Raw genomic sequence first — 27,765 nt, forward strand, 5'->3', positions numbered from 1 at the left:
CCTCAAGGAAAGGCCCTTGCTGACCGTGCTTTTAATTCAACTGTTTTCTCATCTTAGTTTGCCTTTCACACAGTGCTCATTACGATTCCTTCTGGCTTCTGCAAATTGCCAGCCACATGTGCCATGAAAACCAGGGGGCCTTCCCTCCCAGCAGCATGTCCTCTCCACCTAATGGGGCTTATGGCATGGGATCTTGCATCCATTTCGCCCCGTGGAATGTCCTTGAACAAAGTCACTTCCCCTCTGTCCCTCTGATTCCTCTCCATCTGTTGCCTATTTCGTTATTACGGTTTTTTATTATTGCAGCACGTAGGAGCCCCGTGGTGCTAGGCGCTGTACAAACACCACAAAAAACCATACTACCTGCCCCAAAGAGCTTACATCTATTTTTAGTTGACGAGTCCACTGGGCAGGAACTGTCCCTTACTCTGTGCAGCACCTAGTACAGTGGGATCCCAGTCTTGGCATTATTGTAATATAAATAATAACAATGACAATATTTAAATATGCCATGGGGGAAAAAAATAAAATATTTGACACACTTCGCCTCTGAATTATCAAATGTGTTTTCTATTGGACACAATTAAGGCGGCTTCAGAGCAACATGGCTACATGTTTAGGCCAAGACTTTTAGTGACAGAAGCCTCTTGGGCTCCTACTTCCATATTTGTGCTCCTAAATGAGTGACCCAATTTCAGTAGTGATGACCACCCAGCAGTTCTTACTGGTCAATAGGAGTTGCTGGGTGCTTGGCAATTTTGAAAGGTCAGAACACTTACTGATGTGTAAAACTGTGGAATTAGGACCCTGACTTTAGGCTCCTATTACTGTAAAGCTTGGCCTGAAATTTGTACTCCATTTCTTTTTGGGTGTTTGTAGGATTTCCGAGCTTTCTAATTCCAAGCAGTTTATTATTTCTGTTATTACCTGTTACTGTTTCTAGCATGTAGTTGGAATCGTCTGAAGTCATGCGGCTGGTCACTGGGTCGTGCATTTCATCGGAACCGGGGGATCGGTCTGTGAACAAAGCACCAAAGACAGTTCTGACAGCCCAGTCACTGTCCCTGGAAGCAGGCTTCAGAGCTTTATGGTCCATCCACAAGAATTCATGAAAAACTAACCTACCCAACATGAGCCTCTGCATGTTGCTTTGATAAAGGATGCACTTACACAGTCACATATCAGGGGGTAGCCGTGTTAGTCTGTATCTACAAAAACAACAAAGAGTCTGGTGGCACCTTAAAGACTAACAGATTTATTTGGGCATAAGCTTTCGTGAGTAAAAACCTCACTTCTTCGGATGCATGCATCCGAAGAAGTGAGGTTTTTACTCACGAAAGCTTATGCCCAAATAAATCTGTTAGTCTTTAAGGTGCCACCAGACTCTTTGTTGTTTTTACACAGTCACAAGGGCACATAGGACCAGAAGCAGAACTACTCACACTGGTCCACAACCTCAAAAGTATTTAGGCATCTAATTCCCATTGAAATGGGAGTTAAGCGCCTAAATATCTTTGAGGATCTGGGCCACAGTGTCTGGAATGTTTTGATGACACCTCTGCTAGCTTTCTCCTATACACTTTAACACTTGTAAGAGGACATCAGAAACATCTATTAAACCCTCTCCACCTTCCCAAATTGGGGAAAATAGCCTCATCTGCAAAAGTTTCCTCATAAGCCTCACAAAGGGTGAAGACCAAAAATGGCTTCATGATGACTTAATATCTAGACGTCCAATTCTGGCTGAAAAATTTAAGGAGGCATTCTTTTATGGAGTGAGGCAGCGAGTTGGTGGAATGGTCTACCTGAGGAGCGGGCGGTGGAGTCAAGCAGCATTAATTTTTCTTAGACGTATGCCCTCTTAATTTAAGCCTGTCTCCTCTAGTGTTGGCCTCTCCAATGCCCTCAAAGAGATCTCCAAATTTAATTTTAAAATAAACCTTTAGCTACTTTAAATACTTCAGTCAGGTCACTACTTAATCACCTCCTCTCAGGGTAAATAACCCAAATTTCATCAATGTTTCCTCCACCATTTTAATCATCATCTTCCTGGCCCTAAACTGTACTCCCTCTAATTTAACTATACTGGCCTTCCATTTTTATTACCTTATGTGGACTCTGAACTCCAAGTGTCATCTAATCAGGGCTCAAAAACTAGGATAACTCAGTTTCCTTAAATTTATATAAAATACACCTATTAATGCCAGCCATTAGCCTTCTTCTCCTCCTGTTACATGGCAAGCTGAAAATGTTTGCTCTAGCAATATACCCGGATCCTTTTCCCTTCCTCTCTATTAACTATGGGATAGAGTCCGCTCTCATTAAACTGGTGTAAAATCCAGAGTGACTCCATTAACTTCAATGGCGTTGCATCAGATTAACACAGGTGGCTCTAATTCAGAACCATCTGAAGTACAGCTAGCGTGGACGTTATTTCTCCCAAGAGCGTCACCTCCCAGTTGGACACATTCAAAGTCATGCTCTTGCTCTAATTCCCTCAAGGTTACTATGTAGTTAATGCTTGTAAAACACATTGAAAGTCCACCTTACTAATCACCTCTTAAGATGTTCCTACCATTTGGTACACTACATAGCTAAGGTAACAACTCTATAAATACCAGCCCAAGGAATAGCCTTCCTCAGGAAAGCTTGTAATCTCTCCTCTTTACTCTCCAGAACCCAGTGTTTTCAACGCTGCTGTCCCCATCATGGCCTGTGACCACTGGCTCCTCAACAACTCTAGGACCCAATGCAAGAAAGCACTTGGGCCCAGATCCTCAAAGGTATTTAGGTGCCTATCTCCCACTGAAATTAATCTGCGTTAGGTGCCTAGGATCTGGGCCTTGGGCAAGTGCTTAGGTCCCAGTGATTTCAATGGGATTCAAGCATGTGCTTAGCCGCCCCTCCTGAACAGGGATGCTTTCCTGAACTGGTGCCCTGGTCAGGAATATAAACATTTGAGATTTGAGATCTTCCAACCTTATACAACAGACAGGAAACAAATTAGGTGAAGTTTGTGGTCTTGCCTTCAGAAACTATTTACCCACTTTGCTGTAGAGGATCCCAACACTGACTGTTAGCCCATCAGCTTTTCCGGGTGATCCTCTCCCCAAAGGTCAGTGGCTCATGAATGCACTCTGGGTCCAATCCTGCGTGTCTCCTTTCAGCCCGTTCTCCACCGTCTACTCCAAAATGACATGCTTATTGTGCTGGATCACACCTGCCCCAACTTGCGTTGTCTACCTGCCCCCTTCCCCTGACCCAACTGATCCATCTACTTCACTCCTGCACACGTTCCCCAAAACAACACTCAATAGGCCGGGATAGCCAAACACCAGGGCTAAAGAAAAGATGGGAGACCACGTTCTGCTCTCAGTTCCACAGATATAAATCCATGGTAACCCCCATAAAGCCAAAGGGGTTAACCTGGAATTACAGCTGTGTACCAGATTGCCCCCTTGTGTCAGGACACAGATTTTCAGGGGTTCTTCCTTTCTAGCACCACAATGGTCTGGCACTTCTGTGGCCTAGCCCTCTGGCCAGATCAGCTCTCCATCTAGTCCCCTTCCGGCATTAACAGAAAAGAAGCCATATCTGAACTCAAAATAGCCACTTGGGCATTAAAGACCATAACTATATCTTCACAGAGAAAATCCTATCAAGGAGAGAGGCCTGGTCGGGCCAGGTTACTTGGGTTAGGACAAGGAGAGTGAGCCTTCCCTGTCCCGGGCTTCATCCAGAACTGGCCCCTTGGAAAAGCCAACAGCCTTTTTTATCTGGCCTGATGGGCCCTCATTGACCTCAGTCTGTTGCCAGCCCCATTAAGTTCCAGAGGACTAAGTCTCACTGGTTCTGCCTGGGGAACCCACTCTAGGTAATCCCTGGAGATCTGAAGTCATTGCTCTTTCCTCCAGCAGGACACCTTCTTAGGGTGGGTCATGGCAAGACAGGGGGCAGCAAATGTGTGGTCCACCCTACCAGAGTGACTGAGAACAATTCTAGACCCTGCTACGCTTAGTAGTGTGTGTGTGTGTGTGTGTGTGTGTGTGTGTGTGTGTGTGTGTGTGTGAAACAAGACTATCTAGCATATGTGCATCACTGATTGCTCACTGGCAGCTTGGTAGCCTTACAACTGGTTGCTTGGAGCTACTATTTATTCACTTGTACAATGATAAGCCCTAGCCAGATGCAGGCTGCAGAGACGTCACCAGTGGTCCTACAGGGCATATCAACTAATGAGAGACAGAAGCGACGGTAGAACACCAGCTTTTAATAGGCTCATGATCCAATTACACCCTCAGGAGCCAATGCACAGTGCTATAGAAACGCGGAGGCCACAATTTAAAGGGATCAGCCTAACAGCATTTTTTTCACACTGGTGCATCCACCCCATAGGTGTTCATCTCCAGAATAAATCGACAGAGACCATTTAAAGTGAGGTCACTTTAAAATCCCTTCCAGACCCACTCCATATTCTTCTCCAACAGGCTGCAACCACTGTTTCCAATTTGCTCCCTCTAAAAGCAAGGTGGTCTATGGCTTTCTTTGCACAGGGCTGGGAGTCAGAAAATCTGGATTCTACTCTCAGTCCTACCATGGATTTGATACGTGACCTGGGACAAATAATTTAACTTTTTGTGTGTCAGTTCCCACCTTTGTAAATGGGGACAGGGAAACTCACTGGGGCTCGGGTGGAGAGCACAGGGACAGAGGAAGGCAATGGTCACCTATCATCTCAGTGCTTCTGGCTTATCACCTAAAGAGCAGTGTTAGCATCCGCTCCAGAAGAGTCTGCTCCCAGCCTGCCTGGCCAGAGGTGGGACAGGGACAGGGTGAAAGGCATAAAATGAACTGACACAGAACAAGCCCTTGGAAAAACAAAGCCCTGTGTTATCCCAAAGGCCTTCCCAAGAAATCAGCTAACTTCTGATGCACAGCTGGAATTTGACTTTCGAAAGGGATTTGGGGGCGAAATTCATCCTAAAAGAAAGTGAGATGAGGAGACATCCCAATTTCCTGCAACCTGCCTTTCCCAAAGCAAAACCTTCACGCAGTGCAATCTAAGGCCAATGTTCTTTGCCTAGATATTTCTGAGCAATTCAAAAGTTTTATATTTTACCTGGAACGGTGATTTGAATGATGTCCAGCTCATCTGGCTCTATTTTGATATGTCTGATCCCACTCAGTTCTGCTGAGGTACCTAGCAAGAGAAAAAAAGTAGTCGGAGGCATGAAACACAGTAACTGGCCACTAATTATCAGTGCACGGGAAGGAAAAATCCTCATTGCCCGCATGTTAGATTCTAGACAGTAACCTATGGCTAATAACAATGCTTAGCACTTCACCCATAGGTCTCAAAGCACATTGCACATGTAGGTAACCATCACTAACCCCATTGTATAGATAGGAAAACTGAGGCAGAGAAAGGATAAGGCTTTGTCTATATGAGAAAACCGCACCAGTTTAATTTAAATCACTTTCTAAACTGATTTAGTTAAATGATCAAACCCCTATATAGATGTTCTGATTTCAGTTTAAGAATGGCTTATTTCACTTCATCTTAAACCGATTCCTAATCGATTTAAACCAAAGGCTACGTCCTCACTACGGGGGAGGTCAATTTAAGATACGCAAATTCAGCTACGCGAATAGCGTAGCTGAATTCGACATATCGGAGCCGACTTATCCCGCTGTGAGGACAGCGGCAAATAGACTTCCGCGGCTCCCCGTCGATGGCGCTTACTCCTACCTCCGCTGGTGGAGTAGAAGCGTCGATTCGGGGATCGATTGTCGCGTCCCGACGAGACGCAATAATTCGATCCCCGAGAGATCGATTTCTACCCGCCGATTCAGGCGGGTAGTGTAGACCTGCCCAAACTGAAGTAAGCCTGGTTTAAAACCACAATAAGAGTGTGTTCATAGCCTGTTGCACCAGTTTAACTATTCTGGTTTAAAATGCTACCGGAAACAAACTAGGGCAACTTCTTCTGGTAGAGAAGGCCTCAGTAAATAGGGCTCCAATTCAGCAGCACATTTAAGCACGTGTTTAAGTCCCATTATCGTCAAATTTCAGAGTAGCAGCCGTGTTAGTCTGTATCCGCAAAAAGAACAGGAGTACTTGTGGCACCTTAGAGACTAACAAATTTATTAGAGCATAAGCTTTCGTGGACTACAGCCCACTTCTGAAGAAGTGGGCTGTAGTCCACGAAAGCTTATGCTCTAATAAATTTGTTAGTGGGCTGTATTCCACGAAAGCTTATGCTCTAATAAATTTGTTAGTCTCTAAGGTGCCACAAGTACTCCTGTTCTATTATCCTCAAAGTGTTCTGTGGCATCAAGGCCTGCCCAAAAGGCCATAGGACGAGCATCTCTGCTTCCTTGTCTGTGAAATGGGGAAAAGACTTACTCACTTATCTGCCTCCAAGGGGTATTGTGACGATCAATTCACGTCAAAAAGGTTTCAGAGATGTGTCTAAAGGAAGCTCTCTAGAAAGGATCCTTGACTGTAATTCACTCTTCCCACTAGTATACGAGAGCCACAGTCTGTAGGCCGTCAGGGCACAGAATGAGTCTGGTCTATTTTCTCAGGCTTTTTCCCACCATTATTCAGCTTACTCTCCTGGGTAGGTATTCTTGTTGCTATTATCTTTGGTATTTGTTTTTAAATAATGATGCATTCCCACTCAGATGGGCTCATTTTAAAGAGGGAGCATACGCCCATCTGTGTGTGTGTGCGCGCGCGCATGCACAAGACACACACAACATCCCTCATACAGAGATTCACAGAATTGTTTATTGCACATCAAAATACACAATATAGAAGGCATTGTCCTCCCCAAGACATATCTCTTCCTATAAGCTATTCAACAGAAGCATTCAGAGATTCCAAGCCCCACACAATGGAAAGTATAATACACTATGGGGAGCCGTGATAGGCAGCAATGTTTGCTACACTTTTGTCATTTGTATTGAAAGGTTTCATTACAACCGCCATAACTGCAGCACATTGCTGGGAGAGTGCGCACTCAGCAAATGCATTTCATGTGGCATGTCATCATCTCAGCCAAAGAACTGGAGAGTTTATCTGCTTCCCGGGGAAATCTGATATTTATTAGAAGGTACTAGGCCCTTTTTTTTTTTTTGGTCCCTCACCATTACACTTTTTCAGTAGAAAGCAGCAATTATTTCTTGCTCACCTGGTTCACAGTCTTCAGAAACACTACTCTTCTCAGACCTGACAAGGAGAAGCAGACAGGAGACATGGTAAAGGAACGATCAATGGATAGCTTAAAAAAACCAAAACATGCTTATATACAGTGCAGCAAATAGACAAAAGAGGGGCATTTTCAAGGGACTGATAAAAAAAAAAAACAACTAGCTCCAACTTCAATACTTCCTCTGCATAAGGAAAAAATAAAGATCCCACCCTGACGATCCTAGCAGCAGAGCACTCCCGGGCTCCAGTGGAAAGAATTCATGACAGCTCTCAGGGTTTCTGGTGTCAGTAAACCATTGCAAATTCCCTTCTTTAAGGCTTATACAACTCGCCAGCAAATCAGAACATTATAATACATTTCATAAGGAAGTGAGACACACCCCAGGATGGCATGGTGTGGCACAGACGGTTTGTCTTGCATGACTTTTGGATGGGCAATGCCACTTAACTTACCAGCGTGACACGTTTCTGCAGTAGAGGTTTTCACTGGGGTAATTACATAGGTGCCGCTACTGCAGAGGAAATGTTTGAAAATGTTCTTAAGATAGATGGGTCTCAAATCAAGCTCAGTTTCCCCCCTTAACAGTGCTATTATATATCTGAACTTCTGGGAAGATTCAGGTACCATCCTGCACATCTGAAACCCTGCAAACATTTCAAGCATTGCCATGAATGAGATCAATCTTCTGGCCAGTGACCTACTGGAGGCTAAAGCATGCGTTGTCTTGGGGTTTTTAGTAACCAAGCCCCCTGGGTTCTGAGTCCCCACTCAGTCACATCAGTGCAAACCAAGAGTAAATCCACAGATGTCAATGAAGTAACATCGATGTAAAGAAAGAGGAGAACCTCACTGAGTTTTAACAACAAACCTCAGGTCTACACCGCAAACTTGCATCAGCACAGCTGTCCCCGTTAGCGATTCTGGTAAAGATGCTTTAAGCTGATGGGAGAGAGTGCTAGGTCTTCTGCCCAGGACTCGCTGTTTGACTGAATCTGCACCCACCGAAGACAACAAGAGTGGCACCATTGACTTCCATGGGAACAGAGTGAAGCCAACCAGGAATGCTTTTGAAAATCCCTCTCTAAGGATGTAAGGATTTATATGGAGAGCAAGGCTACCCACAGCTATTCGAATACATGCTAAATATTAGAAAAAGCAAACAAGAGTTTTTGGAAGGGATGTAAACCCTTGGGCTTCAGGGCGTTCGGCAATCTGTAACGAATGGCGCTTAGGAGGAAACCTTTCCTGGCGCAGATTATCCCATAATTGTCCATTTGCACCTTCCTCTACAGCATCTGGGGTTACCAAATGTCATAGACTGGATGACTAGTCTATGTTCCTAACAGAGGAGCACAAGTCTCTGTACACACACTACACACAGATATGGATTTTTTCTATTAAAAAAAAATTATATTTTATTTAGAAATATACATTACATACATTACCAAAACATGGGGGTGGAGTGTGTGTGTGGAATGTATGATCAAGTCAAGTTTTGCATCTCCACTGTAATTTAGGATTTCCTATACAATATGCTGAATTAACCCAAGTGGGCTATAATTCACATAGCCTGTGAATTCAACATACATGGCCTGATTATGTTCTCTAAGTGAATAGCGTAGCTGAATTCGACGTATCGCAGCCAACTTAACCCGCTGTGAGGACGGCGGCAAAATCGACCTTTGCGGCTTCCCGTCGACGGCGCTTACTCCCACCTCCGCTGGAGGAGTAAGAGCATCGATTCGGGGATCGATTGTCGCGTCCTGTCGAGGTCGATTTCTACCTGCCGATTCAGGCAGGTAGTGTAGACCCAGCCTTAGACCCGTGTAAGTCAGCAGTAGCCCAGCTGAACTCAATGGGCTAGTCAGTTAGATCCCTGTAAATCCAGAGTGACCCGCTGACCCCACTGAACTTGTGGTAGTGTTTCACCAGTATAACCGAGTGCTGAATCTGGTTCAATAGATCTGGGATTTATATTCGGGTAAAACCAAAGGAAGTCAGATCAGAATAAGGCCCAGTACAAATAGCCTCATGATTATGCCGCAATGAAAACAAACTCAAAACCCTGCTCTGGTTGGTATCCCTCACAAGCATTACATTCAACTTAGAACCACCACCAAACTCAGCTCCAGAAAAAACATCATTTTTCTCCAAGATTCTCTAAAGCTGTTTTACCAAAATGTGTAAATCCTGACTGACACTACTAGAATCAGAGTACAGTAGGGATGAAGGTGAAGACAATTCAATATTAGCAGGTGTTCAACATGGACCGTAAGCCCCCAGATTCGCTTGCACATTGAGAATGGCAAATTCCAGACCTTTTACTGACTGACTCGGATACTGTTGCACAGTCGGATAGAATACTCAGTGGTAGATTTTCTTAGCAAAATGTCTGGGGGCATATTAGCAAATTAGCTCCACGTCCCTATTATCTTGTCACTGTTCTGCCTGCCTGTTTGTCTTCAGGTCGATTTAACTGTATTTTTATAATTGCGGGGGAGGGGAGAGAGATAAAGGCACTTGCTTGGGACTCCAGAAACCTGGGTTCAATTCCTGCTCTGTAACAGACTCCCTATGTGACCTCTGTCAAATCACTTAGTGCCTCTGTGTCTCAGTTCCCCATCTGTAAAATGGGGATAGCAGCACTATCCTGCCTCCCTGGGGTGTTGTGAAAATGAACAGTAACAATTTCAGGTACTATCGTAACGAGGGCTGCGTAAGCATGCATCTAGACAGAACAGCCAAACCCTGATTAACATCAGCGGTGCAAGATCAGGTCCTAATTTGCACAACCCATTATGCTCTCATTTAGCAAAGACTATGCATAGTCAAGTAGACAATAGAGCTTTTCCATCTATGCAATATACCTACCTATACAATATACCTATATAATAGTATTCCAATATAAGCAAAGGCCCAATCCAGTGCCCACTGAAGTCAATAAAACCCTTTAATTGACTTTAATGAGTGAGCCCTATATTTATATATCAATTCTTAATTTCAACAACTTATTACCAGTATAATCAATTCATACAGTGTATCACTTCCTTTAGCAATATACATACATTGTGCAATCCAATACCACAACTGAAATTACAGACTCCCCAGTTGCAATTGTTCATCTGAGGCCTGATTCAGCAGAACACTTCTTAAGCATATGTTAAGTGTTTTGCTGAAGAGGAACATGATCGCTCCCAGGCTTAAAGTTCAGCATGTGCCTATATACCTTGATGAATACTTGCCAAAGCGCTGTGACATTGTGATGTTGGATTCTGCTTGTAAGAGGCAACCTTTGCCTGAGCCACATTTCTTAAACCTGGGGCGGCAGTCAAAGAAGCGGTCTCCTTTGCAAGTTCTAGCACTTGAACAAGAAGAGCAAAGGCCTGACAATTTTCACAGTTTTTGAAGACTCCCTCTTGCTCCAGAGACTTTTCCCCAAGTTTTTTGCTTGGCTGAGACTAGTGCAAGAGTATCCATCCCACAAACGTATGCGAAATGGCACGATACAGAGCATGAACCAAATTCCACTCTAAGCTCTGTCCGCTTCCCAGCGCTTGTTGCCTTGAAGTCAATATCATCACACAAATCTACTCCTGGTCTTGGGCGCTGAAGAATACGGAGAATGTGACTGTCAGGTGTTAAGAATTTTGGATCAATACATTCCTTGTGCTAAAATACTCTGTGATAGTTCCGCGCTCAGCATGTGACAGCCAGCTCTGGACAAAGAGGAATTGATTCAACAGCAGCCTTTTCAGTCACGTGTTCCACATGTTTACTTATTTCCCCATTAGACCCTCACCAAAGCAACAAGTTTATCCATTCTTGGAAAATACAACCTCGTCCGCACGCGACGGCTGTCAGTTTGACCTATGCACCAGGGGCTGCCGGGCTAAAGCATGAACTGCAATTGACCAAGCTAAAAAGCCAAGGGTCTGTAGCCGGGGGCTGTAACAGACTCATATTATTTATGAATCTGTAACACATAGAAGCGGGTGGGTCACATCACACAGTTTAGTAAAAACAATGCAAAAGGCCGTGTCTCTTCTCTCTGTTTTAAGAGAATCTTAATTAGGTTTAGCTTTCATCTGCTCCTAATCAACTTCAGCAAATAAAATAGAATACCACCTAGCTCTTGTATTTAAATAAGCCTGGTTTAAACTAAAATAAGAATGTGGACACAACAGCCTTTGGGGCCAGTTTAAGTGAATTTGATTTTAAAATCCCACTTTCAGTTAAACTGGATCAACTGGGCATGCCCTAAGTACACCAAGCAGCACTCACTAGTCGAGCGTATGTGTCCTGTACAGGGCAGCATCGTTATTACTTGTGACACAGCAATTCACAGGCAGGGCCAGTCCCTGCCCTCAGCCGTAGTTATCTCAGGATATTTGTAAAGACCTTTTTCCTGTGGGATTCACTATCCATCACAAAATTAAACAGGATGTTGCAACCAGTGCCAAATGCCCCAAGGCCTTCAGGGCTAGAATGGTATTAACCTCAGTGGGTGCGGGTACGTCTACACCACACACTAAGCTCAGGTTTGACCCCCAAGCGCCCCTTCCATGCACACACAAAGCAGTCTGACTCGGGTCAACAAGCACTCAGGGCCTGGTCCTAGAGCAGAGGTGGGCAAACTACCGCCCGTGGGCCACACCCGGCCTGCGGGACCCTCCTGCCCAGCCCCCGAGCTCCTGGCCCGGGAGGCTAGCCCCCGGCCCCTCCCACACAGCCTCAGCGCGCCGCACTGCTGGTGCAACGCTCTGGGCAGCGCAGCTGCAGAGCCGCAGCCTGACCCAGTGCTCTGTGCTGCGCAGTGGGGTGGCTGGAGCCACGCCACCAGCCACCGGTGCTCCAGGCAGCGCGGTAAGGGGGCAGGAGGGGTTTGATAGAGGGCCGGGGAGTTTGGGGTGGTGGTCAGGGGGCAGGGGTGTGGATAGGGGTCGGGGCGGTCAGAGGGCAGGGAACAGGGGGTTGAATGAGTGTAGGGGTCTGGGGGGGGGCAGTCAGGAAGGAGGGGGGGTTGGATGGAGGAGCGGGGGGCAGTCAGGGGCACAGGTTCCAGGGGCAGTCAGGGGACAGGGAGGGGGGCATGTGTGTAGATGGGGCAGGAGTTCTGGGGGGGCCGTCAGGGGGCGGGGGGCCAGGCCACGCATGGCTGTTTGGGGCGGCACAGCCTCCCCTAACCAGCCCTCCAGACAATTTCCGAAACCCGATGCGGCCCTCAGGCCAAAAAGTTTGCCTGCCCCATCCTAGAGTCTTGCTGGGGGGAGAGCAGAGCCCCACTCCCGCTGAGACTGGGGTCCAAGCCTTATCATGCTGCAGTGCGGATGCAGCTCAAGCTGCAGACCCAAGTCAGGAGGTCTGCGTAGTGAAGTATGAACGTGTTGGCATGGAAACACCGCGTCCACCAGCCCAGCTCCCACAGGCCTGGGGTTAGCCCCAGAGCACCATGGGAGTTTTGCCCTGGGCTTCACTGGGACCAGGATTTCACCTGGCAAAGCTGGTTGGGCATGTGGGAGGAGGGAAGTGGGAGTCGGCTGATCCCCCAAACGGGGTGTCACAGAATAGCCCCTATCCCTTGGCACACCCCGGGGGCTGTGGAAGGAATCACACCCCTCTGGGGTAACACCAGCACCCAGAGCGCTGCTCTTCACTCAGGGCTGCAGCTACATACCGCCGTGTACCTGGCGTCTCAGCAACATTAAGCTGGTCACACACCAGAACATCTCTCCCCTTGCCGTCTGTAGTCACATGTCACTACATTTACACTTCCTTCATACAGAGTTAATACCTAATCAATAGGTGTTATAAGAATATCACAGGCATACGTCATGTGTGTTACACGTGGTTACACATGCATCACTTGAAGGCTTGATAGATGGTTATAAACTATTGACCTCACAGACTTTAAAGACAGAATGAACCTCCATGAACCAATGAACCACCATGATCATCTAGTCTGACCTCCTGCACATTGCAGGCCGCAAATGCTTGCCCACCCACTCCTGGAATAGACTCCTGGCCTCTTGCTGAGTTACAAGTCCTCAAATCATGATTTAAAGACTTCAAGTCACAGAGAATCCACCATTTACACTAGTTTAAACTTGCAAGTGACCCATGCCTCATGCTGCAGAGGAAGGCAAAAAATCCCCAGGGTCTCTGCCAATCTGACTTGGGGGAAAACTTCCTTCCCGACCCCAAATATGGCAATCAGTTGGATCCTGCGTATGTGGGCAATACTCAACAGCCAGACACCTGGGAAAGAATTCTCAGAGCCCTCCTCATCTAGCGTCCCATCATCTGCTGGCCTCTATGAATTTGATTAGACATTTGTCAAAACACCTATCACTCAGTTACGAACGTACCCTTCTTATCAAGTGTGACCTGTTAGACTGCAGTCTGATGGTGAATTTTTAGACTTACTTTAGGCATCTTAGATAATTCAGGAAGGAAATCTTCTAGCTTGTTTGCACACAGTCGTGATCTGACCCCTTTTGTTCAAACTCAGTGGTTTTGATCTCTTTTTTTTTGGTATCAGCTCACAATATCGGGATGTTCTGATTTCTCTAGTGGTTTGCCAACGGCAGTAAGGGTGGGCACACCATCAAAAGTGAAAAATGAGCCCCTTGGTTTTCATTATTGTGCCAAAACAAAGCACTTGCAGTTACCACATTACCAGCAACACCATTTGGTGCCTTCCATCTCACTCCCCTTACTCATGTGCTTTCCAGATTTCAGACGGCTGCTAACAGAGGATTGCAGAGTTCGCTCCAAACTCACAGCATGACAAATATATATATATATATATATATATATATATATATACACACATACATACACACACACACACACACACCTTCCACTTGCAGCAACCGCGTCTCTGGAAATAATCTTTCCAGTGACAACAGTGTGCTCAGCACTGCACAAGTGACAAAAGAGGATACAGTCCCTGCCCTGAGGAGTTTGCAATCTAAACAGACAGGCAGCACAAACTGGACACTACACCACACTGAAAGGCTCAGACATGGACCTAATTTGGGGGCAAATCCTGAAGTTCTTATTCAGTTTTCACTCAGGCAAAAAACTCACTTCCTTTGACTCCCACATCTGGTCCTGAGTGCGTACGGTAAGTGATATTAAACCATCTCTCTTATCTTACACAGACACGCACGCGCGGAAGCACTTGGGCTAACTGAGTGCATACTTTTCACTTTTTGTTTTAACGTTCTCCTCCCCCTGGATTTCCCAGCATTGCTGTGACTAACAGCGACTCCCTCACTAGCCTCGTGCAGTAAAAGCCTGACAAATGAAGGCCGATTAGACTTTCTCGCTTACAGCTTTAATAGTAACGTCAACTCTACTGCACCAGGTTAAAAAAAAAAAAAATCCTACACATTTGAAATGGGAAGGTTTCCAGCTCCCTTGCTGCATAGCATTTGAAACCAATGAAAGACACAGTATATATCAGAGAGGCTATGATCAGTGCTTCCACAGAGCAAGACTCTCACCCTCATTGTGAGCAGAACCTCACTCCACCAGCGGTTCAAGTGGACCCCAGTGGGGCTGCACATGGGCTGAGGGGGTCACAATCTAGCCTCTATCATTACGGAGGAAACTGCTTAGGTGGAGATGAAAGCCACATACCTGTTATTAGCCTGAGAAGTCCCTGCCAGGTCTAGCACTGCCATTCTGTGTGGTTCCGGAGAGATTTCCCCCGATGGGCTGGAGGGCTCCAGCTTGGTAGGATCTTTGGTAAATTTACTTCCTGGTCCCAGTTCCGCAGCAAGGTTTGGTAATGAAAAGCACAACCAGAATTAACCACAGAAGAATTTGAATGCTAGCAGCACAGCTCACTAAACTACACGTCGGTCCTTTCCTGGATTACAAAGCTAGTCAGCAGCTTGTGATGCAGAAAGAGTGAGTGCCTGGGTTACGCATAAAGGGTTTGTCAATACAGCAATCAGAGGGTGTGACTTGGACAGAACGCGCTAGCTTTAAGCTAGCTTCAGTCCCGGACCAGAGGGCACTTCAGTGTGGGCTGAACAAGCCTGTCTGGAACCCTGGGTAATTACTCACAGGGCTAGCCTGCACTGAAGCAAGTGCTGCTGGATCTGAGCGGGCCCGATTCAAGTGAGCTCGGGTAGGTCTACTCAAGCAGCAGTCGCCCTGTGACTGCAGTACAGACAACCCAAAGATACGGGGACACCTTCTCTCGGTTACACTGTAGCATTAGTATGATCTAGCACTGGAAATTCTGCTTGGTAATTGCCTTCTCGCCATTCTAGGAGAAAAGTCCTTCCAGCAAGAAGAGATGCAGATGGGCACCTTTGCATTTGAGCCAGACCTCCTCGCACAGGGATGGCTAGTTAGGGTAATACTACTGAATGCAGCGAAAGGCTTGAGGGGAGAAAATCCTCAGGAAACGTTTTATGGAGGCAGTTTCACTAGTGTTGGCCGGGAGCAGGACGGTTCCGGTGGCGGGGAGGCAGGGGACTGCATTGAGGATGACTGCCATTTACACATGCCTCTCTCGATGGATCTTCTTTTACCAGGCCTTCCTATTGTTTTTGGTCCTCCATGTCTCCTCTTTCAATTCACCGGGATTCCTCACTTCTCCGGGGGCAAGTACCTAGAAGATGAATTCAGTTCCCAGGTGCCGGTATGCTGGGCTCCACCCTCTTCCCTTCCCGGTGAATTGTTTGATATTCTTGTTGCTTAGCCTCAGGTGGCCTGAATTCCTGAGCACAGGAGTCAGGTTGGGAGGGGCCCAGTGTGCATTGCGTTGAACAATCTGACACAGTACGGCCAGTTCAGAGCTTAGCACAGATACAAGTGGGCGCCCTGTAGGGAGGCAAGGCACAGAGCAACCACCAGCCACACAAATTGACCTACAGGCCAGTGGTATCCTGTAGGCTGCTACTTGGCCAAAGGCATCACATTCTACTTCGAATAAAAGTGTTTTCTAATCTGTACGTGGTGAGAGAAGAGGCGGCGGGGGCGGGCGGGGGAGATCAGCACCATGGCCTGAGCATATAAAATCTGCCCCTTGTGCGTGAGAGAGAAGGGGCGTGACAAATTGAGAAAAGGAGAAAAATAAGCATTTAGCTGCCATGAAAACCTTCTCTCTTTGCCCTTCCCCTGCTCCTCAGTAATCAAGCTCCAGCAATGATCTTAGAGATGAAAAGAGCACTACGAAGACAGCAAAGGAAATGAAAATCAGGTGCTAGAGAGCAGGTGAATGGAGACTGGAGGATTAGCTAGATCTGGGGGAAGGAGGGAGCAGAATTATTCTGACAAGCCGCACAAACCAGGCAGGTGTCTCATTATCATCTGTAATACTTGAACTTTACTCAGCTCTAAGTCACATTGCAGCTACCTCTTTTTGAAGCGTGTACAATCGATGGCAATGTAAAGTCCCTTTTCCTTTAGGCTCCGGCATGTAAAGGAGGGCAAGGTTTCGCAACGGGAACACCAAGCAGCATGGAGCATTAAAGATGCTTCCCACAGTTCAACTGGGTCCTTCCCGGGCACCAAAATCTTGCTCTTGTAACAATGAAGCTGCCCAGGGAGCCGCAAAAATAGGTTTCCTAGGAGCGGTGGGTTTTTAATTAAATGTTGAGCAAAACTGCAGTGGAAACCTTGGGATACTTTGTAGATGGCAACTGAAAGTGCAGCTCCATTCCGACAAAGCGTAAAGTAAAAATGGCACCTCCTTACTCAGCAGACTCCGTCCTTTTGTGTATTCAGATCTGCTGACTTTTTGCTTCTGTTAGCCTTGCAGAGTTCACACAGCTCGGAGGGAGTAAGCTGGAATGTGTTCCAATCCTGTGCAACAACAACGGAATTGTTTCCTAATTTCCAGTCAGTTACACTTGCGCAAACCCCACTGTAGGCAAAGGGGTTTCGTGGGTGCGAGGGAGGGCTTACCAGCAACATAACAAGGTTGTACAGGTGCCATTGAAGGGTTAATGTGGCTTGTAGAACCTTTATAACTGGCGATAAAAGCACCCAGCTTGACACTCAGATCCCAGCCTTAGTTAGAGAAAATAAGTTTTCACTTGTAAACTGAGCCCATTGGGTCTGAAATCATTGGCAGACAATAAACACATGACCAGATGGTGCCATTTTTACAGTAACTTTTCAGATATACATCAGGTTAAGATAGGAAAAAGCCACTGGAGCAATCTTTTGGGTGTCTTTTCATAGTATTTTGAAAGGAGCGCTCAGATCTTACTAATATATGCCTCGTTTTATTTGCTAAAAGTTGCTTGAAATGGTGTCTTTCATATTACACTGTTCGCAGTACAAGTAAAAAGGAGCAAAAGACAAAGCCAAGTAGTTAAATTGAAGTAGTTGGGTATTTATATGCAAGGGAGAGAGAATAACTTATAAATGGGAATCCACAGTGTGTGTCTTCTGCCTTGTAAGTACAATTCAAATATTCCATGGCTTTCTAGGGGTGAAATTTACCTTGTGCACAAAGCCAGCTCATGGCCTATGCACGACTTAAGTCTCACTTCAGCCCTATTTGAAGGGCTAAACTTAGACTTAAGTGGTGCATAGGTCCTATGCATGGAGTGAATTTTCTTCTACTTGTGTATATTATATAAATAAGGTTTTATCTTTGGTGAACACAACTACATATGCCCTTCACTTATGGCTATTTAAATGATTACATCATTTTAACTCTATTTCTGTGTGTTCTCTTTCACTTCACAGACAATAAATCAAAGAATGTTATTAACGTACCTGTAAAAATTCTCTCATCAAACATCCTAGAAGGGGGAAAAGAAAAAACAGGAGCATCTAGTGAATGAATTTCAGATATCGTTTATTAACAATATATTGAGTAAGAATCGTGTTGCGTTTATTTGTTCCTTTTCCTTGAAAAAAAAACAACCACCCTGTATTTTCTTGTGCAAATCGAACAATTAACAACATGTGTCTTTCATCTAAAGCACCTTAACATCTGCTTCTAAGTCATGCTCTCCATTTTACTAACTGTATTAAATAAAACTGTTACTTTCTGGCTTTAGCAGAAGGCTATGGGGCCAAGACAGTTCAAGACGGCTTTTAATTCTGCTATTCAGTCTATCCCATTTACCATTATGGCAGGAATATTTGCAATCTTGTCCATCTTTTGTAAATATGCAATTTTGGGACCATTGTTAAGTTTCCTATAAAAACTCATCTTAATAAAGTGTTCACTAAGCTCAGTCCAACAGCTCTTATGCGAGCAGAAAGAAAGAAACTTCCATAAGAGCAGCTATCAATAGACCACTAAATGACTACATTTAGGACTGAAGAATGTTTCTCACTGTCGGCAATTCACCTTATGCCCACGACCTAAAATAATTTAGGTTTCTCTCTGAATACCAAGATGCTGAGGTTTCTCTCTGAACACTAAGATGCTGACCTAGCAAATCATTTAAGATCGTGCATAACTTTAAGCATGTGAGTAGTTGCACGGGGCCTGATTCTTTGTTCTAAGGCTCTGATCCAACAAAGTACCTAAGCATGTGCTTAGCTTTAAGCCAACAATGCCAGCCTCCATTGCCCACCTGTTATATTTATATTTTCCAACAAGCACCTTCATGCTTTGTCCCATGCTACCCGCTCACACTTCAGAGCAGCTCCCCCAAAACATCTGCAAAGCCACCTCCCAATCCTCCTTCAAATCCCTCTTTAAAACTCTCCTTTGTCATGATACCTACAATAAAACCTAACAAAGGTTAGGCCACTGGTGTGCTGGGACCACTACCTAGAATGCTGACTAATATGGTGTCATCTTTTCCTTGCACTCTCCCATCCACCTGTAACCATCTGCTGTCTCCTGTCTTAGATGGGAAACGATTTGGGGCAGAAACTGTCTTTTTATTCTCTGTTCGTACAGCATCTTGCACAGTGGGGTCCTGTTCCGTGATTGGGGCTCCTAGGCACTATTGCAATACAAATAAAAGGATAATAATAAATAAATAAATAAATAAATAAATAAATAAATAATAGCAGCCTTGCTGGATTGGGGCCTGACTTTGCAGTGTTTTACACCCCATTTGCACTCATTTTGCATTGGTGTAAATGCTACGAGGTGCAAGGCAATGGAGACCCAAGCCCCTTGACTCCATGGGATTACACACACACTTAAAGTTAGGCATGTGTTTAAGAACTTCGTTGAGTCAGGGATGGGTTGTTTTGTTTTTCCTTCTTGCTCTAATTTCCAATAGCCTGAGCTTCACTTTCTGTCATTCTTTCAACCTTCTACCAATGCATTGGAAACTACCGGCCTTCGTTCAGAACGACATGTTACGATTAGAGCTGGTTGGAGAAACTTCGATGGAACCTTATTTTATCAGAATACAGAGATCCATCAACACCAAAACACTGTGCGAAATCAGCTCTTTTTCCCTGAGATTTTGTTTTGGAAGAAAAACGAGGAAAAGTTCCAAGCATGTTGAAACATCCCGTGCTGATATTTTCAGAAATGAAACAGTTCGACTTGGTTCATTTTTTTTGAAATTTGGTATATTACACTACAGAATTTTTAAAAAGTCAAAACTGACAATTAAAATGTTGTCAAAAACCCAATGTTCCAACTGACTTGAAACAAAAATATTTTCTGAATTTTTCCTTGGAAGCATATCATGATTTTCAGCTTCCATTCCACTTCAGCATGAAGCCAAATCTTGGAATCTAAAAATCCGTAGTGAAACAGAACCTCTATCTTCAGCACAGGTCTAGTGACAAACGAGTGGACACACTGCTTTAAACTGGGGTGTCATTATACACTGCGTCTATTGATTGGGGGAGAGCCAGTGCACTGGAGTGTATCTATTTTCTAAAGGAATCACAATGGGCCACGAGATTAATAAACTATTGCTATGTGCACTGCAAAAGAACTGGGGAGGAGTCCAAACTGCATAATTCAGATTAGAGGGGTTGGCACAAGGCCTCTCTCAAAAAAGGACTAATCTTGCCTCATCTACAGCCCCTCATCCTACATAAGAACAATTTCCCGTGACATAAAATAAACAGGAGTCATCGTACCAGTTGATTAAAGGGAAAGTGGAGAATTCATGATTGGATTCACTGATTTTTCAGCTGGAAATTGAGTGGCAGTAGGGGTCTAGCAATTCAGATCTGGCACGGAGGTCCTATTTCTTTGATGTTTTTATAGCCCTAGCACTAAGGGATTCCAGCCCTGATAGGTGCCTTTGGACACAATAAAGAACACTAATGTAACACCACTGCATTTTGTAGGTTCTAGCAAAGACTTTACTAAGGGAATTATTGAGTTTCCTCAAAATAACTTGTAATTAAAGGTGTGGTTTTTTTCTCCCTCCCGCAATAAAGGGAGCTTTTGTTGATGACAGAAACCAGCAGCTCTGACTAAGGATGAAAATTATGTTAAGAATTTTCTCTGTTTCAGATGAGCCCAAGAAGGGGGAAACAAAAAAAGACACATCGGGGAGGGAACCTCACAAAATGATAAGGAGAGGAAGGATTGTTAGGGCATCAGCCTGAAACTTGCTCCACCATAAACCTTGGGCAAATCCCTCTGCGCCTCAGTTCCCCACATGTACAATGGGGATAACAGCACTGCCCTGCCCCACGGGCGTGATACACATCATGATTCCAAGGTGCTGAGTACTATGGTGATCAGCTGACCGAGCTAGATAGGAAACAGTGTCCCTGCTGGAGAGATGAGGAGGGATTATATACACTGAAAATGATGAAATAATTGTGCAACTTTCCACCTTATTCCTATTCTAGTGCAAAAAGTAGAAACCACTATAAAAAACTGAACATACCTGTGGTTATCAGGCAAATAGGTAGGGGGGAAATTACCATATATATCTCAATATGCACTCAGCTAGCACAATTTGAATTTGTCATGTGTCATTTTGACAGCCTACATAATGTGCAGGCAGATAAAACTCTTGAAAGGTTTAAGCTAATCTAGAGCCATTGTCACTGAAGCATTTGTGACATAACATTCGTGGTTTGTTATTGTAGGGATGATTATAAATACTGGGCAACTGGCATAGATTTGGTTTTTGTTAAAAGCAAAAAAAAAATTGAGCGCGCTGGAAAAACAGTGAATTGGGGGGGAGGGAGGGATATCAAAATCTACATATCTGTTTGCAAAAAACAAAGTAATTATTTACATAGCATGTGGTAAGTCAAGTTTTAGGTCTATTAACCATCACAGTTAGTTTAAAAAAACAACAACAACAACAACCACCACCCTCTGTAAAACCATACTGGAAAAATCTTTTCCCAGGTGTTGAATCTGCCCAACGTGCTTACTACTCTTTCATTCCCAAAAGGATTCCAGGGGAACCCATCTCTCTGCCTCCAGTGGAAACATTCTTCTGTGTGGAAGTTTGTTTCAAACACAGAGTGGGTGATTAGAAAAAGTGATCCAATATTTGCTGCCATTATGTAATTAAAAAAAAAAAAAAAAAAAAAACACCAACAGAATACAATTTTCTGGTTACTATTTAGGAACTAAATTTAGAACAAAACACTACCTACACGCTCACACAAAACAGGCAGACTAAAACATCATCCATGTCACCACTTTGAAATATCTCTGATTAGCTGTGTACCTTTTAATGACAAAGTGGATGTTGTGCCTTTCCTCCAGGATTCGTTTGAGCTTGGGGACACCATAGGTACAGGGTCGTTTGAAGGGTATTTTGTCAGGGATCCCAATTATTTCTACTGCCTCTGGGTCGCAGGCAATCTTCCGGTATGGCACGGGAACCATGTGGTCCAAACCCAAAGCTTCAGCTGAAAGGTTAACAGATGGCTTTAATTTCCAACTGGATTTTTTTTTTTTTTTTTAAAGAAGACAAAGAGAAGGTGAAGACAACGTAATTCAACAAATTCAAGTAGATCTACAAAACAGGTACATGTCTGCTGTCCTACTATCCTCCTTTTTCCAGCAACAGAGCCCCGGGCTCCAAGCTTAACTTATCCCTCGCCACTGCCAAAAGTTACCCCTAAGGGAGAAGTTAAACAGAGAAATAAAGTAAAGGACAAACAAAATCTAAACTAAATTTAAAAAATGCTGAGGTACATCTCACGCTACTCAAATCAGGTGACGTACAGAGGTACCTAGAAACAGCAACCACCACCACCCAGGAGAAACCCGTGCAGTCTTATGTATAGAGCTGGGTGGACCCTGTGACAACTTAGATCAAGATACAGAGATGCCTCACACAAGCTTCAACACTACCCCATCACAGCCAGCTTTTCTCTGGAGGTCATCCACTTCAGTACTGACCAAGCCCAAGCCTGCTTAGCTTGTGAGATCTGACAAGCCCACGGTACAACAGGGTATAACTATAATAACCGTTCTTCAATAGAAAGAACTACAGAAAGCACACTCGTTCTTCATGAACTGAGGCCACTGAATCTATTCCATTCATGACTGATTTAGTTTGCTTACAGATGCTCGCCTGGCTAGAAGATTAAGGAAAATAAACCTATGGGTTTATTTAAAAAGGGGGATTCATAATTTAACACCACAAAACAAAGCCATTTATGAGTTCCAAGGATGTTAAAAGCAGCTGGAATAACCAGTATCTTTATTTTTGCACTACGTTCATTTTCCAATAGTCTTGGTTCAGTTGTTCCTCCTAAAACTTTGCTGAAGGTACATAAGACATGCTTTCAAGCTGAGAACCTGTGCATTAAGTTTCAGACTGGGGCCACTTTGCAGCTAAGCTATAAATTCTTCGATATGGGGGATTCGGAATGGAAATATTGACATAACCTTAAATAGAAGCCATGAGCCTAGGAGCTGCCATGCGAGGAGTGTTAAAAAGGGAAGGGAGTTTAGCATATGGCTTCTGCTGCTGTGTTAGGGAACAAAAATGATTGCTACATAATGTTATGCAAACCACAAGCACTGCAGATGCATAATGGAATTTTAACTCCTACTCACCATATCTACTGTTAAACAGAATTTGCACGCACTCCCTAAGGGTGTTGATATCTTCAGTTTCTTTTATAAAACTGTCCCATTTATCTAGCAAAACAAAATATACGAAATAAGGAACTTCCATATGGCACACAGACAGCAGATGCACTTTTCGCTTGCGAGGTGTTAGGAATCGGGAACAAGGCTTGGCTGCCTTATAAACAGTTATTTCCCCTTCCTGAGCAATGCTGCCAGCTTGGTTGATAAGGTCTAGGCTTCTCCCATCATCCTGCGGGGTACTCCTCTGCAGCTGCACGTGCGTGAAAAGGACCTCTAAGGAAATGACTCTACATTTCCAACATTCAAATGAAAGAACCTTCAGAACGGAACACGCCCAACCATAAGCCAACCTTTAAAAATCATTACAAGAAGTTTTAAAATCTTGTATTAACTTCCCCTTACCGCCCCCCCCCCCCCCCGCCACCTATTGAAAATCTAGGAGAGTGAATGCCTAATTGTTCATTACACTGCACGATACCCAGGCCAGGGATGGGATCTTCCTCTGCATTTGAAATTGCCCAGCACACCAGGGGCACCCATTGTGTGGAAGAGAGAGCCACAGAACTGTTGTGTTTTAATTATTTGGAAACCACATGGGGATTTCAGTCTGTCCTTTCTGTTTGCAAAGCCAGGCAGAGCAGGAAGGATGGTCAGCCACAGCCTTTGGGCACGTTGTGCCTCAATTCCCCATTTATAACATGGGCAGCCTGTCTCCCCACTTCACAGGGGGCGCTCTGAGGAATTCCTGACTCTGCTGCACTCGGGTGAGGAGGCAGGGAGGGAGGTGTGGGTACAGACAGGTACAGAGAGAGGTTCCAGCTGCTACGCTGACACACTGCAACTAAGCGCAACGGAGCTAGGACCAAGTTGTGTTAAAGGGGGTGCAGAGCCCTCGCTCTCTATGGGGCCAGCTTCAGGAGGCAGAAGGGGACAAAGGTCCCGGCAGCTCCTCGTGGAGGATGAGCCAGAAGCATTTGGGGACGGACAGAGCAGAGAGCATGGCACCGACCACCGCGAGCCGAATACTTCGGCAGCCATGCTGAGCAGTGGGGAAACAGCAGAAGCGGCCAGGGGCTGGGACTTTTGCCAGAAGCCGGGACTTTTGCCAGAAGCCATTCTCTTCCCTTGTCTCTTTCTGGCAGTGCCCCCCCCCCCGCCCGGACCCAGCGAGCGTCACACCTGTTTTGTCGTGGACGATGGAGAAGAGGATACGCTTTGACGAATGCACATTCTGGATGAGCGGACCACCAGGGACTGCAGATTTCTGTCCTGGACACAAGGAAAAAGGAACTATAAGAGCCCTATCACCTAATACAAGCAGGGGCAAGAGGCCCACCCCAGCGGGCACAGAAGGGTAACCACGGCCTAGACTCTGCCAGACTGAGCACAGGACTGGGAAACAGGGGCTCCTGCATTCTATTCCCAGCTTGGGCACAGACTTGTTGCGTGGCGTTGGGCCAGTCACTGAACCCTTCTCTGGGCAATATTCATCCCTGAGCGAGCGAGGGAGGGAGGGACTGGGGGTGAGCTGTAGGGATGTGTATAATCCCGAAATGCAGGGGGACCCTGTCCGCTTGTGGCAGCAAGAGGAGGGGTGATCTGGTATAGACTGGCCGCTGGTGCTGCAGCCATCATGTCACCTGACCCTGATCAGAGCAGACCTAGAGGACACAGGGATTAAAAAGCCATTGGTGGCCCATGTACACTACATTGCTACTACTCTACGGCAAGCCCACAGAGTCACATTCAGAGCTTTTCAATACAGAGCCACGCAAAAGGAAAAAAGAGCCCTTGAATTCCCTGCAAAACTCTCCGCTGAGTCTCTGACCCCTCAGAACTGGGCTCTCCCCCATCTCAGGTACATAAGGCTCTGCACCAGTTATTTTAAAGGGAAAAAACCCACATGTTGTTCGTTAGTTCTGTCTGTAGTACACACACACGCGCTGCTCTGCTTCCTGAAATGGCAGGGGTCTGCGCCTTGGGAGGGGGCAGATCACCGGAGCGGTGGCAGAGAAGCCCCATCTCAGAGAGGATTGTACAACTCTAGATCCACACAAGGGAGTACATGGGGAGGTGGGACACAGCAAGTCTTTGTTGTCCCAGGGAATGAGGGTGAGGCCCAAATCCAGATTCTGATCCCGCCGCCCTACACCCACAGGAATATAGTGGGCTGTCATTAGAAAGCCACAATGGCCCCCGTTGAAAGCGTTTTGTGGTGCTGAGGATTTCAGAATGAACAGCTAGCAAGTGGCTAGCCGATCCAAAGTCCCCTGAGATCAACTGGAGCCTTTCCATTGGCAACGATGGCCTTTGGATCACCTCTCCCCACCCCCCCGTGAATGACTTTTCCTCAGTTATACGCCGACGATCCACCAGACGCTCTAAACTAAAGGCGCTGGCATGACACAAATGGTTCCCCACTCCTGAGGCTAAAACATACCCAAAGGTGACAGGGAGTGCAGTGAAATTCTATGGACCACCTGAGGCAGGCCTAGAGGAATCTGAAATAACTGCGTTAACCCCCAACACTACTCCTTGTCTCTCCGAGACAGATCTTGGGCCCGACCCAAAGCCCACCAAAGTCAATGAGAGCCTCTCCATCCACTTCAATGGGCTTTAGGCCAGGCCCTCCTTTGAGAGCAAACACAAGGCTATTACCACAGCAGTCGCTGTACTCCTGTGAGGAAGGCACCTTCAGCTCTCCTGAGGGCCTGGGCATCAGCATCTCACTGGCTGCATTCACCCCGTGCAGACTGGCAGACATCTCCTGCTTTAGGTCCGTGGCGATCTGCGTAGGCAGCGAGACACCGTATAAGAAATTGGTCATGGCTACAGTGGATGGAGTGTCTTGACTGGCTGGTTTAGTGATGTGGTTATTTGGACCGGAATCCCGGCTGCCCTTGGATACTAGAGAGGTACAATTCAACTCTACATTAGGGTTCGCCTCTCTGCTGGGCTCGTCTGCTGGCCTGAATGGAAAAAAAGAAAGAAGAGGAAAACACAGGTACTTTCAAGATCCATCGTATGGCATCTGACATAGGAACTGCGCGCTACAGCCTGCGTACAGGTAACAACATCAGCAACAAGAACCACCGCTTGGCTCAGCAACGCTGCATGCAATCTCAGTCTCATTTGATATGAAATGTCTGCTGAATCAGCCCTATAGGTCAGGGGCACAAGGGTTCCTGGAGCAAGGAAGAAAGGTTTTGCTCATATACCCAAGGGGGGAAAGCGGTTTGCAACAGCTTTAAAGCTGCACGGGTGGGCTTGTGCCCAAGCTGTCCCTGTTACATGTCTTAATGGCGCGCGTCAGGAGAACAAGCTAAAAAGCAATGGGGAGGAAAGGGAGAGGACAGCTTCCAAACAATCATTTCAAGACAGTCCAGCAGGGTGGAAAGTACGATCTCCACTCTGCTCTAATAACTGGCCCAGCTTCTTCTCTGCTTATTTCCAATCTACGGCAGCTGTCAAAGGAGTTGTAAACCTGCCCCAATTTCTCCCTCTGCTAACTCCCTATTTTCGTCTCTTTCCCCTTCTCTCTTCAGAAGGGTATGTCAGTCTTTACAATACGTTTTATGAGCCAGATCCACAAGTGGTGAAAACTGGCCTAGTTCCATATCCCAAGCGGGGGAGAGGAATTAGACAGCTCAGTGCAACCTTTAGGGGTGAAACTATGGATAGAATTCACCATCATGCACGGTCAAGGATAAAGCACCACTTAGGTTCTACTCAAAATAAGGCTTCAGGCGAACTCAGGTGGTGCATAAGACCTTGTACTGACCATCCGAACGTGGTGAATTTTACCTCAAGTAACTACACCCGCTTCAGAAGAGAACTGTCCATTTCTCTGATTTTACATGCCCAACTGGACATACCGAGCGATTTCAGAGGTGCTGAGCATCCCCAGGTCTAATTCGTTTCAAATTGGAAACTGTAGGCACAGGGCACTTGTTAAAATCAGGCCCAACGTGCCTCAAGTTTGGCAGGGCCAAAAATGAACAAGACTGAAATTAGAGGCCACTTTTGGAAATGTGGCTATAATAGCATGAAGGGTGCCTAGCCCCTATATCACCCCTTCATGCAAAAATCCTGACCACCTAGCACAGTATAATACTCTCTCTAGACTGGAAAAGAGGTTTAGGAGGTTTACACTGGAACTCCCTTTGGTGAGGCAAGAGCATCCTGCTTATCATACATACAATTCCTATGTAATGACACGTAGAAGAATGTCATTAAAGCTTGTACGTTTAGGAACACTTAGATATTGTTTTCACTTTCAATAATGAAGGAAAGATCCCACGGCCCCCCCCAGACCATGATAAATTAGTCTCTCACACACGCGCCGAGTCTTTGTACGCCTTGATTTAACATGGCTGCACCTACATTTCAAGGTTCACATGAGAAACCTGTGCTGGGAGCAGCACACCGTATTTAATGAACATCTGCACCTCGCAGACCAGTGGAAAACGGCAGCACGTGATTATTAGCGGTGGCGTCGAGCTGTTAATTAACTCAGCCAGGGCAGCTTTTTATGTGGCTGTCAGAGAGCCCCATAAAGCA

General features: G+C 45.6%; 1 protein-coding gene across 16 annotated transcripts in view; it reads right to left on the bottom strand.

The window, feature by feature from the left end:
* The window catches only part of GTF2IRD1 (GTF2I repeat domain containing 1), a 174,489-nt gene that overhangs the window by 48,809 nt on the left and 97,915 nt on the right, over positions 1-27,765 (bottom strand). For all 16 annotated transcript variants that reach the window (XR_006176255.2, XR_006176254.2, XR_006176253.2 and 13 more), the window contains 9 exons: positions 25,864-26,174; positions 24,385-24,474; positions 23,170-23,253; positions 21,827-22,010; positions 17,967-17,992; positions 14,862-14,982; positions 7,197-7,234; positions 5,120-5,200; positions 928-1,017 (listed from right to left, as the gene is read on the bottom strand). Coding sequence is in view for 12 of the 16 variants with exons in the window: in XM_065573179.1 (XP_065429251.1) it covers positions 928-1,017; positions 5,120-5,200; positions 7,197-7,234; positions 14,862-14,982; positions 17,967-17,992; positions 21,827-22,010; positions 23,170-23,253; positions 24,385-24,474; positions 25,864-26,174 (1,025 nt within the window). In the remaining 4 variants the exon portion in view is untranslated. The remainder of the gene's footprint in view (positions 1-927; positions 1,018-5,119; positions 5,201-7,196; positions 7,235-14,861; positions 14,983-17,966; positions 17,993-21,826; positions 22,011-23,169; positions 23,254-24,384; positions 24,475-25,863; positions 26,175-27,765) is intronic.

This window comes from Chrysemys picta, chromosome 19 (assembly GCF_011386835.1).
Source record: "Chrysemys picta bellii isolate R12L10 chromosome 19, ASM1138683v2, whole genome shotgun sequence".
Taxonomy (NCBI): domain Eukaryota; kingdom Metazoa; phylum Chordata; order Testudines; family Emydidae; genus Chrysemys; species Chrysemys picta.